The 12,058-nt window shown below is 57.5% G+C and overlaps 5 protein-coding genes across 5 annotated transcripts; 2 read left to right on the top strand and 3 right to left on the bottom strand.

The window, feature by feature from the left end:
* Positions 1–1,404: 1,404 nt before the first annotated feature.
* Positions 1,405–3,333, bottom strand: PHYSODRAFT_531791 (hypothetical protein; the record flags this gene model as incomplete). The annotated part of the gene is made up of 3 exons (XM_009539949.1): positions 1,405–2,018; positions 2,064–2,173; positions 2,894–3,333. 3 exons carry the CDS (start codon positions 3,331–3,333, stop codon positions 1,405–1,407), a joined length of 1,164 nt encoding a protein of 387 aa, XP_009538244.1.
* A 509-nt stretch (positions 3,334–3,842) lies between these two features.
* PHYSODRAFT_246684 (hypothetical protein) lies at positions 3,843–4,703 on the top strand (the record flags this gene model as incomplete). Its single annotated transcript, XM_009539950.1, has 2 exons — positions 3,843–4,340; positions 4,434–4,703. The coding sequence occupies 2 exons, from the start codon at positions 3,843–3,845 to the stop codon at positions 4,701–4,703; spliced, it is 768 nt and encodes a 255-aa protein (XP_009538245.1).
* Positions 4,704–4,844: 141 nt separating this feature from the next.
* On the bottom strand, positions 4,845–5,398 carry PHYSODRAFT_341613 (hypothetical protein; the record flags this gene model as incomplete). The annotated part of the gene is made up of 2 exons (XM_009539951.1): positions 4,845–5,129; positions 5,222–5,398. 2 exons carry the CDS (start codon positions 5,396–5,398, stop codon positions 4,845–4,847), a joined length of 462 nt encoding a protein of 153 aa, XP_009538246.1.
* An 819-nt stretch (positions 5,399–6,217) lies between these two features.
* PHYSODRAFT_531121 (hypothetical protein) lies at positions 6,218–6,793 on the bottom strand (the record flags this gene model as incomplete). Its single annotated transcript, XM_009539952.1, has 1 exon — positions 6,218–6,793. One exon carries the CDS (start codon positions 6,791–6,793, stop codon positions 6,218–6,220), a length of 576 nt encoding a protein of 191 aa, XP_009538247.1.
* Positions 6,794–8,501: 1,708 nt separating this feature from the next.
* Positions 8,502–11,823, top strand: PHYSODRAFT_289129 (hypothetical protein; the record flags this gene model as incomplete). The annotated part of the gene is made up of 8 exons (XM_009539953.1): positions 8,502–9,098; positions 9,126–9,288; positions 9,352–9,810; positions 9,868–10,264; positions 10,493–10,549; positions 10,825–10,913; positions 10,987–11,076; positions 11,132–11,823. The coding sequence occupies 8 exons, from the start codon at positions 8,502–8,504 to the stop codon at positions 11,821–11,823; spliced, it is 2,544 nt and encodes an 847-aa protein (XP_009538248.1).
* Positions 11,824–12,058: the final 235 nt, after the last annotated feature.

The raw sequence follows: 12,058 nt of genomic DNA on the forward strand, positions 1-12,058 counted from the left end.
GTGATGCCGCCATGGAGTTGGCCCAGCGCGCGCTACCAGTACGAGCTCCCGATCCGTTGTCCAGCTGGAGGCTGAAAACAAGTCACCGTGCCCGGTGTAAACGAAGGAGCGGTCGCGAGACTTGGACGCCAGAATCGAAATGTAGCGCGTTCCCTCGTACGTGTTGACGGACTTGTCGGTGTGTCCACTGGGGCTGGACAGAAGCTCCCGCGCAGGCTCGAGGGATTCGAGGATGGCGGTGGTGAGGTTCTGCAGCGGCTTGGTGACGTGCTGGATCTGGGTCGCACCCTCGAAGTAGATGTCGCGACGCCACGAACCAGAAGTGTTTTGGTTGATCTGGGCTGGGTAGTAGTCGCTGTCGCGCAGCAGCTCGGAGCGAGGCTCGTACATCTGCCACACACTGTTGGCACCAAAGTGAAGCCCGACGCGCCGCTGTAAACACCGTGGTAGAGACCCGTACAGATGTGAGAGCGTTCCAAATGGGGCGTGTGAGGACGAAGCTGTCGTGGGCGCCTTCGTAGTGGTTCTCGAGGTCAAGCACGGGACCCGTGAACTTGTCACGCATCTCGGCGATGCACTCGTAGTTCTTGGTGGATTCCCAACCTGCCAGAGGCATGAACTTGGACGTCGGGTCAGGAGTGGCGTGACCAGATTGAACGGCATCAACAGACTCTCGATCCTCCTCATCGGGGAGCATGATGTGGCCGTACGGCAGCGGCGTGACCTCGGGCTTAACGATCCAGCTATTGGTAGGGTGGAAGAGGATCATCGAGTCGTAGCCGTGCTCGTTGTACGAGTCCTTCAGACCGCGGCGCATGCTCGCCCACACGGACGCCGTGTTTTCAACTGGAGTAAGAAGCGACGGTAGGTCCTGATCCGGGTCCTCCGCGTACGCAGCCTGAACCGCGGACATGTTCCATGACCAGAGTGCGTTTGAGTCGCCACCAAGGATCTTTGGCAAGCCAGGGTAGCGGTTGCCAAAGTATTGGCCCCACTCGTACGCGTTCGACTCGTTGAAGATACGATCGGTGCTGGGCCAGCCCCCGTTTACATACATGCCCCACGTCGGGACCAGAGTGATGAGGATACCGTAGCTGGCGGCAAGATCCACCGTCCAATCCACCAGCTCGAAGTACGCCTCGTTCGGCTTGGTAGGGTCCGAGTTGTTGTGATAGCCATTACGCGGGCAATTCGATGGTGACTGTGGCGGAGAGCGACAACAGCACGCGCGTGGACTTCACGCCTCCGTCAGGAGGCGGCGTGGACGACGACTGGCTGCTGGTGCTCGAGTTCTGAGCAGCATCGACACCAGCGGGCAAAGCTCTGGCAGCATAAGTCTACAGATTTTGCTGATGTAGTGTGTATCCAAACCATTGGTAGTTGCCTTGAATATCAACGCCTTGGTCACGTCAAACTCTCCAACGTAGCCATAACATCAAGCAGCGATGCACGAATAGACTCGTCACACGAATCAACTTGCGTGCACATCCGGAGTACAGTGCACGTCTCCTTGGTCTGCTCCTGGATCAAGGTTTTCGCCGACTGCAATTCGCTGACCTTCTCAAGCAGCTTGTTGCATTCAGCTTCGGTGGCTGAAGAGTAACGCTGAACAAACATTTGCAGCGCTTCCTTTTCCGCAACTTGGACTGCATACGAAGAGCTGCTGTCACGACTGCTCTTGTCTCCCTCAATGGACGGCTGCCCAACACTTTGGTGTTCCCTCTTGACCTGTTGCTCTTTCAAAGCCTCATTCTGAGCCTTCAGAGCCGCGAGCTCAGACTGCATCTTGCTCGCCAATTCCTTCTGCTGAGACTCTAGCTCTCTGAGCTCCGCGCACTGCTTCTGCACCTTGAGGAGCTCCTCGTTCACGGACTTGTCGCGGCGCTGAACCGCTGACAGATCGGCCACTTGCTGTTGAAGCTCTGCAACTTGATTTTCGAGCTTCTTGTTCTGAGACTCGATACCACGCGCGCTGCTTCTTAGTTTTTGAAGCTCCTGCTCCAGCTCCTTATTCCGAGCTTCAATCTCACGCGCGTTGGCCTTCGCGTCATCGAGCTCCTGACCGAGCTCCTCGAGTCGCATCGTCTTCTCGGACACGGAGTCCATTGCCGAGCTGAACTTGGCGTATAAGATCTTAAGCTCACCCTTCCGCGGCTTTAGCTTCTCGATCTCCCTCTTCGCAGCAGTCATTGCCGCGTCCATTTTCTCCTCTCTCGTCTTCGCAGCCTGCAGCTGCGCCTGCAACTTCTTGATCTCCTCGTCCTGCGTCATGCTGAGCTGCATTCCCTCGAACTCGCTGGTCTCCTTCTTCTCGCGCAGCTGGCGCGTCTCCTCCAGCAGCTTCTGGTTGTGCTGCTTCAAGCTCGCGCGCTCGTCCTCCGCGCGCGCCATCGCTTCATTCTGCGTCTTCAACTTGCCCTTCAGCTGCTTCAGCTGCTCCTCCATCACCTTCTTCTGCTCCAGCAGCGCTTCGAACTCGTCGTTCGGCACCACGTGACTCGAGTGCAGCAGCTCCTCCTGGTCCGCCCTCAGCGACGACAGCTCCACCTCCTTCTCGCGCTCGGCCGCGCGCTTCTGCGCCAGCTGCGTCTCCAGCTCCACCACGCGGTCGACCATGAGCTGCTTCTCCATGGCCTCGAACACCTCCGTCTCCTGCGCGCAGCTGTGCCGCTGCTCCAGGCAGCTCGCGGCGTCCGTCTGCATCCAGCGCGCCCACTGCAGCTGCTCCTGCCTGTCCTGCAGCTCGCCCTGCAGCGTATCAACCTCCACGCCGCCCACCAAGGCGTCCACCACGCGCTGCACCTCGCGCGTCTCCACCTTACGAGCTTTGGCGGCTAATTCCGCGTCCAACGCCGCCAATTTGCGCTGCCAGAGCTCGCAGCTGGCCAAGAACCGGTCCATCTCCTGCGTAGTCTGCTGCGAGTGCAGCGCCGCGCTGCTGGTCTCCTTGGACGCCTGTGTTTCTGCAGGCGTAGGCCGGGCCTGCAGCTTCTGCTCGAACGCGCGCCGCTGCGCCTCCAGCTCCTGCTGCTTCTGGCGGTACACGCGCGCCACGTCCTCCTCCAGGTCGCGCAGGCTGCGCTGGCTGCGTGCGAGCCGCTCGCCGAGCGCGCGCTTGTCCTGCTCGAGCGCCTCGCGCTCCTGCTGCAGCTGCCGGTTCTCGTCCCGCAGCGTCTGCGTCACGATGCGCAGCGTGGCGTCGCGCGGGGGGGACGGGGAGGACGACACGCGGCGCTTCTTGTCGCTGCTGGCGTCGGCGCTGAGGCGGCGCTTCCTGGGCGTGCGCGGGGGCGACGCCGACGACGACGGCGCCGCGTCTTGCTGCTGCTCCATTTTGGCGCGGAAAATGGCTTGTAAGGTAAGGACAGGATGGTGCATAACGCCCGCTAATTTGACATGACTGGCGTTATGCTTTGACGATTTGACTTGGAGGGCGTTATGATTTGACCATATTGGAGGACACCATGTTGAAGCAGTCGAATCAACTGGTTGACCTGGGACGAGTCGTGCTTGTGTCTGGTCAAGGACTGTCAAAAGCTGCAGCGCTGGCTGAGAGAAAGAAGATGACGAAGTGCCCGTTTCCGCCGGACCCGACAGCCAATCGTGAGCTGTCACAAATATTGGGCAGCGACGGAGTGCTGTTGCCAGATGACATTGGCGAGCTGTGCTCGTATCTGGATGACGGCAGTTCGCTCGAAAATGGCACGGCACTGCGCTCTCGTGATCGGTGTGGACGTTTGGAGAGGAAGAGGGAGAAGATTAAACGCCTGAAGACTGTAAACCGGGCTCTGGAGCAGGATCTAGCTTGTAGCCGTCGAGTAGGGTGTCAACTCGAATCGGACATGGCGCGGCTTCGTCGCCAGCACCGGAGAGAGCTACGACATGGAGATCGAACACAGCGCAAGATGCGTGCCCGCAAGGATGCCGTCGCCCGTCTGGATGCTCGTCTCCAAGCGAGTTTGTGCCTGCAGGAACAACAGGAGGTGAGCGCTGTGCTGCGAGACCTCGTGGGCCGCGTGGAGCTTTCGGTGGAGCATGCTACGAACCAACGCGCGGAAGAAGCTTTGGCGTGGTCGGAGCTGCAACAGAGCGACCAGCGTGACTGTGCTGCTCGGCTGGAGACAGAGTGGGGTGAGGCTGAGGATCTGATCGTGGTCGAGCAGCAACTACTGGCCCAACGAGTGGAAGGATTGGGGACACGACTGCAAGCCGCTCAGCAGCATCTTCGAGATGAAAAGGAAGCTGGCGCTGAGCTGCACGCTTCCTACGCTCAGTTGGAGCAGGACGTTGCTAACAAGTCTGGCTGGCTCACGGCGCTAGCGCTCAGTAGCATGTCCCTGGTAAGTGCCCAGGTCCACCAAGCTGCTTGTATGGAAGCTGAGCGAGACCAATGGCAGCGCAGCAACAGCGAGCTACAACTAAACTATGAAGAGCTTCAAGTGGAGGACTCGAAGCACCAGAGCGAGCTCTCGGCTGAAAACGCCCAGCTTCGAGACAAGCTCCAGACCGCCCACAAAGTAGCGAAAAAGTGCAAGCACAAGTACAAGAAAGTGAAGGCTGAGGTGAAGGCGCTCAGGGGCCAGCTCAATGTTGTCAAGGGCAACACGACGCAAGCCAACACCCACTTCACTCCAAATGTGCTGAAGCCTGACCACAGTCATGCCGGACGACTACACACCTTGCGCGGTACGAAGAATCGCTGAGGTTGCACCTGATGACGGCAAGGTGAGGCGCTGCTGTAGTGGAGAGAAGTTTTCATTCATTCACTCTGTTAGTTATTTCACCTCTGAACGTAATGAAAACTTCATCGTTCGACCACTTCGCCTCGAGTTTCGCTCCGTATATTACGAGTCGTCGTCTGACAGCATGGCGTAAATCCTTCCGACGACGTCCTTTACCGATTCGGGCGTAGGAATATTATCCTCCACGGCGATCGACACCATGTGGCTCCGCTCCGTCTTGTCATTCAGACTTCTCAGGAAGAACCACCGCCTGAAGCACGTGACGATGCTGTAGACTTTAGCTAAGCCCTTAGTCTCCGCGAACACTTCACTGCCAGCGTATGCTCGACCGAGAGCCCGTCGGAGGTTGTACTTCGCATCCACAACGCATACGAACTTATCGCCGCGCTCAAGCACAAAGTCGAAGGTGCCTTCCCACGAAACTTGGCCCCCACCAACAAGTACATTAGTGCGGATTCGGACATCGTCGAAGAGAGAACAGGCGCAGACAAGCACCGGAAAGGTGAATTGGGGCCCTTCTTGGCGAGAAATAGCGCCATATCTGCTGCTTCACACGTGATGACCGATGCGCGTTGCTGCTTGATCGCGATCGCGAGATCTCCAACTTTCATGAAACCCTCGATTCGCACGACGAACAACTTGCCATCCCCGCACATCAACGACTTCATGGCAGCTTATTAGCAAATTCAACACACAAGCAAATGGTTTTTGAGTGGAAAAAAACAAAAGAAAAAGATCTGATTGACAGCACCAAGGATTTAGATGTGTGCTATCCCATCATACCATCTTGTGTCTGGACACCGGCAAAAACAATAACGTCCGTTGACAGAAACACAGCCGCGTCCCGAATTCTCGATCTGGTGGGGCCACCCTTGACGGACGAGCACGACTGCAAACTGGAATTTCGTTCGAGGTTCTGGAAGATGGATCGATACAACTCAACTGATTGGTAATTCACTTCGATGGAGAATGCTGGCTAAATGATTTACTCCATTCTGTCAGGCATGTACACTGTATTCGCTCGAGCAGCCAGATCGTGCACCTGCTACGCCTCTTCATCATTCGAGATAAGGTGCTGTAGCATCCTTCTCTGCTTGCACGGCACCTTCCGACTGGGCATATGAAGCCAAACGCAGCGTCCGAAACACAGGTTTCACACATGCTGTCATTTCCTGCGAGAACCAACCGCCACTCCGAACAATCTCCGGTAAGATTCTGCCAGGTCTCGCTTCGATCTACGCGACCGCATCGCGGTTCCAGTCCAGAACCAAAGCCTTGCACGAGCTGACCACGCCGTGCAGCAAAGTCGGAAATTGGAAGCCGCAACCTGATTACGTCAAAGGCTCAAGCAAGAGCGAAAGAAGCTTTTCCCAAGCCTCAGGCAGCCTCGAGTCCGCATCTGCGTTTTGTGAGGGATAAATATCTGTCGCTATTTATTTCACCGCTCTTCTCGTCTAAAGCCCACGCTGCAGGCTCTACTCCTCCTCCGACGACTTCCTGTGGTCATCAGCATCTGAGTCCTGGCTCGTACGACCGAAACACCGCGCGTACGGGTGTCGGCGATGTCTCGGCTTGGCGTAGATCTCGGGCGGCGGTGGCGGTGACAACGACGACGACGCGAAGCCGCTCCAGATGCCCGAGAGCGAGCACACGGCCTGCTGCCGCTCCAGCCGCGGGTGCAGCATGCGCGGGCCACCTCGGAACGGGAACCCGCCGCACGTCGGAGGCGGCGACGAAGGTGACGACGACGACGACGACGCGTCGCGCTCCGAGGCGCTCGACTCTGCTGCTGCGTGGCACGGTCTCCGGTGGTGCTGGCCGAAGTGGCGGTGGCCTCGGTGGTGTCTGTGGGCCTGTTGCTGCTGCTGCGGCTCGTCGTCCATGGCCTCGATGCGCTTGCGCCACGACTGCAGCAGACACGGGATGGCGCTGTTTTCTGTCGCGTCCGAGCCCGAAGCTGCGGCGAGGCAGCGACTGCGCATGCGCTCGCGGAACTGCTGGATGCGCTCGCACAGGGGCGAGGGCGCGGGCGAGTCGACTGGTCGGGGCATGGCTCTGTGTGTAGTGTAGTTTACGGGTCTGGCTGCCGCTGGTATTCACGGGACGCAGCGAGATGGCGAGTGAGCGATAGGGATGCTTCCGTCGCCTTATTAGCGGTGGTTCTGTGGGTCCAGCGTCTGCTCTGCTCGAGGAAGGAAGGCGAATGCGCCGTAGTGTTAGCGTCGCTGCTGTCGGAATGATGGTAGAGCGCCCCGGCCATGTGCGCGATACTCGGGGCGAGTGAATTAGAAGTCGATGGTGCCCAGGACAGACGCGTGATTGTGGTCGAGCGCTGTCTGTTGCGGCGAGGGTATTTGTTGTTTTTGTTTTCGATGCAGCTTGGTAAGCAATTGGAGTGATCTTCACAGTTATGTGGCGGGTTGTTCATCTTGTTCAGGCGAGACGGAATGGCTCTGCAGTCGACCTGGTGGTCGGTTTACGCGGGGATTTGCAACCTGTGCGCTGGTTTGAGGGCGGCATGCATTCGCACCGCGTTCGCCCGAGACGAATGTATGCCGGGTTGACACATAGCTTATCACGTTGCGGCTCAACTCAACTCACCTGCGTCGTGGCATTGAGGGCGATCAGCATAGCGGGTCAAAATAGAAATCAGCTGGGCAGAATGGAGGTCTTCTCTCTACGTGCTCCGCAACGTGGGCTATTGCTACGAACAGGAAAGTATGTAACCTTAGATCTTGGTAACAATAGTGCAGGGCTGCAGCCTTTCGAGAAGAAGGCATGGCACTTCAACTTCTCCCTCTGCGCGCCTATGCACTCCGACGCAACTTGACCCTGCAACCGAACTGTCGCGGCTTCAGGGGCAAATCCAAGGAGCGCATGCTCGCTCACCCCCGAGTTGGAGAACTCTCCAAAGGGCACGAAGCTGTAGAATTATGGTCTCCAAACCTCCTAGCTATCCGTCGCCAACGATTGCAGTGCTCCGTGTAAATGAGCAGGCAATACACAAAGTGTGTTGTGTGACATGTAGACTAAAGGCTATTGCGCGGCACGCTCAGGTGGCCCATTGGCTGCTGGGCGAACAAGCCGCTTGACAATGGTCTTCCACCACCTCAGAGCGCTCTCTTGACCAAAGTGCCTAGCTCATGTGGCTGGTGCACAGATGCAGTGATGGTCCGCGAATTTTCAGGGCTCACTTGCGCCACCCGGGAGAAGGAAAAATGCTCTCCGACGTCGTTTGTTTAGAAGATCCCGACAAGGGCAGGCAGAACTTTGACTTTGGTTGGCAAACAAGAGCAGCAACGCTACGCCTCACCTGCTCTGAGGCGAAAGCAGGTTCAATGCTGCGCATGGTGGGTAAAAGGCAAGTCCGGTGCAGTGCACGCCGTTATTGTCGAGATCCTCCAAAGGGCACGTTGAACCCGTCTTTTCCCTCTTACGTTCGTCTTATATTCGTCTTAGGTTCGTCTTAAGTTCGCAATTGGCATTTTTACTGCCCGCTTTGGTCTCAAATCACATCTCTATCATCCGATTCCAAAGTAGTTTGATTTACAGAAGTCCGATATGGTCTATCGACCGTGTGCAGCCAACTGTTTTCCGTAGGGAATCTTATCTCACGTTATTGTGTTTTTGATTACCCAACGGCCATCGTAATCACTGGCATACAAACTTCAAGTTAAATTCCGCCGACTTAATGCGACTTACCTCCACCTTGTCAGTTTGAGAAATTCTACGGACAGCTGCAGCTACCGCTACCCCACCATGTCCGCGACGGAGCCCCCCGCGGCGTCCGCGCCCGCTTCTAGCGCGCAGCAAGACACCGACCAGAAGGTCGATGCGTCCTCTACTTCCCCTGAGAACCCCGCGTCTCTAGCCGCTGTATTGGCCGAGTTACAGCTCGAGCAGGTGCTCAAGACCCTGTGGCGCAGCAGCAGCCACGAGCCCGTCAAGTTCCAGCTCACGCCGACGCACTGCACGGCCCAGGCGCTGGAGAGCAAGCAGCAGACGCTCAACTTGCCGTGGAGCGACGTGCTCGGTGCGCACCTTCTCACGGGCGATGGTGAGCACGTCCAGACGCCGGTGGACGTCGATGCAGTGCAGGACGACGCCAAGTTCCTGCTGGGAATCTTCGCCTGCGTGTGCAAGAGCCACAAGCCCAACACACTGAAGAAACGGAGGCTCGGCGAGTTCTTCTTCCGGTTCAGCGGGAAGCAGGTGGCGCTGGTGCTCAAGCTGCAGAGGGTCATCAACTTCGTGGCGGACCCGAGGAACCAGGCGACGGTGGAGAAGCTCGAGAGTCTGGACGCGCTGGAGGTCGTGGACAGACCGCAGCGCAAGTTTCTTGTGCTGGTGAACCCTGTGAGTGGACCAGGACGCGCGCTGCAGATTTACGAGAACAAGGTCGCGCCCGTGCTCCGGTTTGCCAATGTGGAGACGGAGTTGAGGGTCATGGACCATGCGAACCACGCCATGCAGATCGTCATGGAGATCCCGCTGGGTGTCTATGACTGCGTCGTTGCTGTGGGTGGAGACGGAAGTCTTTATGAGAGTAGGTGTTGATCGCTATGCGCTCGCTATTGTGTGAAAGGGAACTTACATGATGTGTTTATAGTCGTGCAGGGCTTGATGAAGCGGCCAGACTGGAACTTGGCGATCCGACAGCCTATCGGCATTATCCCAGGTGGATCTGGCAATGGGCTAGCGTACTCCATTGCGCATCAGAGCGAGGAGAAGGGCAAACCTGTGAACGCCGCGTTCATCCTGGCCAAGGGAATGCCGCACGACCTTGACATCACGTCGGTGCGCAACGGGAAGGAGACGACGTACTCATTCTTGTCGCTGGAGTGGGCCTCCATCGCTGACGTTGACATTGGGTCGGAGAAACTGCGGATGTTGGGCGGGCTGCGCTTCACAGTGGCGTTCGTGAACCAGTTGGTGTTCCAACGACCCGAATACCCAGGCAAGATCTGGTACCTCGATGAAGGAGAGAACGAGGAGCCTCCGCACTACTTCGGCATTCATGACCCTAACTCCTCGGAGCGTCCGAAGATGGACCTGTTCGACGGCGAAGGTCAAGGTCCTCCTGAGGCGGCTGGGCCGGAGGACAAGAAGGACGGAGAGGGTGAAGCGACTGAGAAGCAGGTGGCCAGCGGTGGCAAGTGGAAGGAACTGGGCGACCATTTCCGCATCGTCTGGGTGATGAACGTATCGCACGCGGCGTCGGACGCGCTCATCGCCCCCGGCGCGGAGTTCGATGACGGATACAACTACATCACGTTCATGGATGGCACCCACCCGCGCAAGGATCTGCTGGCGATGATGCTGGCTATTGAGACTGGCGATCACATGGACAAGAAGGGAGTGCAGCAGGTGCGCACGCGAGCCTTCAAGCTGGTGCCGGAGCGGTCCACGGACCTCATGTGCGTGGACGGCGAAGTGGTGGACGGCCCGTACCTCGAGGCACAGGTCCACCGCGGCATGGCTCGCATCATGGCCATCCCTCGCTGGCAGAGCAAGAGCGAAAAGTAAGTTGCTGGTCGATTTATCAATTGAGCGTACCGAGCTGCTACGAGAGTGAAGCGTTATTGAGCGAGCACTTGATCCAGTGGTGCGATGATTTCCAGCGAGGTTAGCCCTGCATGAAAACACGATCGTAACGGCTCCGTATTGTTAGCAATTTCACTACTTATTACTACGACTCGCGCTCGAGTATCGATTGTTGTTGCCTGAGCCATGGGTGGCATGCTGAGCAGCCAGGTGCCTGTGCCCGACGAGCGCATGCAGCACATGATAACCAAGCTTAAGCGTACGTAAGACTTGGAGTACGGTATGGTCATCATTATTGATTAACGACGTTTTCGCTCGTTGCAGTGACAGCCAAGGACCTCCGTGTGCTCTACGGCAGATTTTCTCGATACGACAAAGAGGTAACGAGGTCGTTGACGTGAAGCTGCATCGAATTCATGCGCTATACTCACGTTTATTGTGCTCTTCTGGTCCAGTTACGACGCTTAACGGCAAAAGAGACCGGATCCTGGTCACAGTGAGGTCTGACAGGATTTATACGTTTGGTGCCATGATGCAGTAAGAGCGGCACAATTGATCGCAGCGAGTTCTACGCCTCGATCGACGAGAAGCACTCGGAGTTCGGTGATGCAATCTTCGCCCTCATCGGTGTGTTGTCCTCACAGCCGCAACTCATTACATCAGCTCAAGGTTTCATGAATACTGTGCTTCGTTCGTACAGATGAGGACAACAGCGGCGTCCTCGACTTCAGCGAGTATGTCGAGGCTCTGGGCAAGTTTTGCCTGCTGAACAAGGAAGACATGCTCAAATGTACGCCCAGAACACTCAATTTGATCACTAACCATGGACACTCACCGCCCTGCAGTCTGCTTCAACGTGTTCGACGACGACAGGAACGGCACGATCGAAGGTGAGGAACTGACGCACCTGCTCGATATCCTGCACGCAGACGAGCAGACCAGCAACATGAAGCACGCGCTCAAGACCTTCGACTTCAACGGGGACGGCAAGATCGACTTTGCCGAGTTCAAGCAGCTCAACACGCAGTTCCCCAGTCTGCTGTACCCGGCCTTCCGTATCCAGCAGAACATGAAGATCTTCACGCTGGGCGAGAAGTGGTGGGAGCGCAAGATCGAGGAGCTGGTGACGGAGCACCAGGACAAACTCGCCCAGCAGGCAGCCGCCGAGAACGTCGAGGACCTGAGCGACGAGGCCTTGAAGGCCAAGAAGGCGGAGATGGAGCGCGTCGCCAAGCTCAAGCGGCAGGAGCAGGCCATCCGCATCCGCATGGGCTGCATGTACTACACGTGCTGCCCGTGCCGACGACGGCTCTACATCATCGACGACGAGCATCCTGAAGACAGCGACAGCGACTCGGACGAGGAGCGAGCGCGGCGCAAGGCGGTGGCAGCCGCCAAGAAGGGCAAGAAGGACGGCAAGAAGAAGAACATTGTGCCTGTCGGTCCTCGGAAGCCTCTGAGCCAGGAGGAGCGGCTCGAGCGAGCTCGGAAGCGGAGGCTGCGCGATATGCAGGACCGACCCACGCGCAAGGACTGAGCGGATCGATCTCCCGACATCGCCAGTTTGCGCCAGTTCCGCGTGGGTCGACAGGTAGCCGATCCGCTGGGTGTCTGCGCTTGAAAATTCGGAAAGGAGCTCGTCGTCGTCGTTGTCCTCCTCCTCCTCGATTTTGCTTCAGGCTGCAAAGCTACGTGTACTCGTGTGTGGTTCAGACTGATCTCCATCCTGTGAGTGCGACCACTGAAGTCGACCCTGGACAATTCCTGTCAGC

The sequence above is a fragment of the Phytophthora sojae genome (genome assembly GCF_000149755.1).
Source record: "Phytophthora sojae unplaced genomic scaffold PHYSOscaffold_14, whole genome shotgun sequence".
Lineage (NCBI taxonomy): Eukaryota > Oomycota > Peronosporomycetes > Peronosporales > Peronosporaceae > Phytophthora > Phytophthora sojae.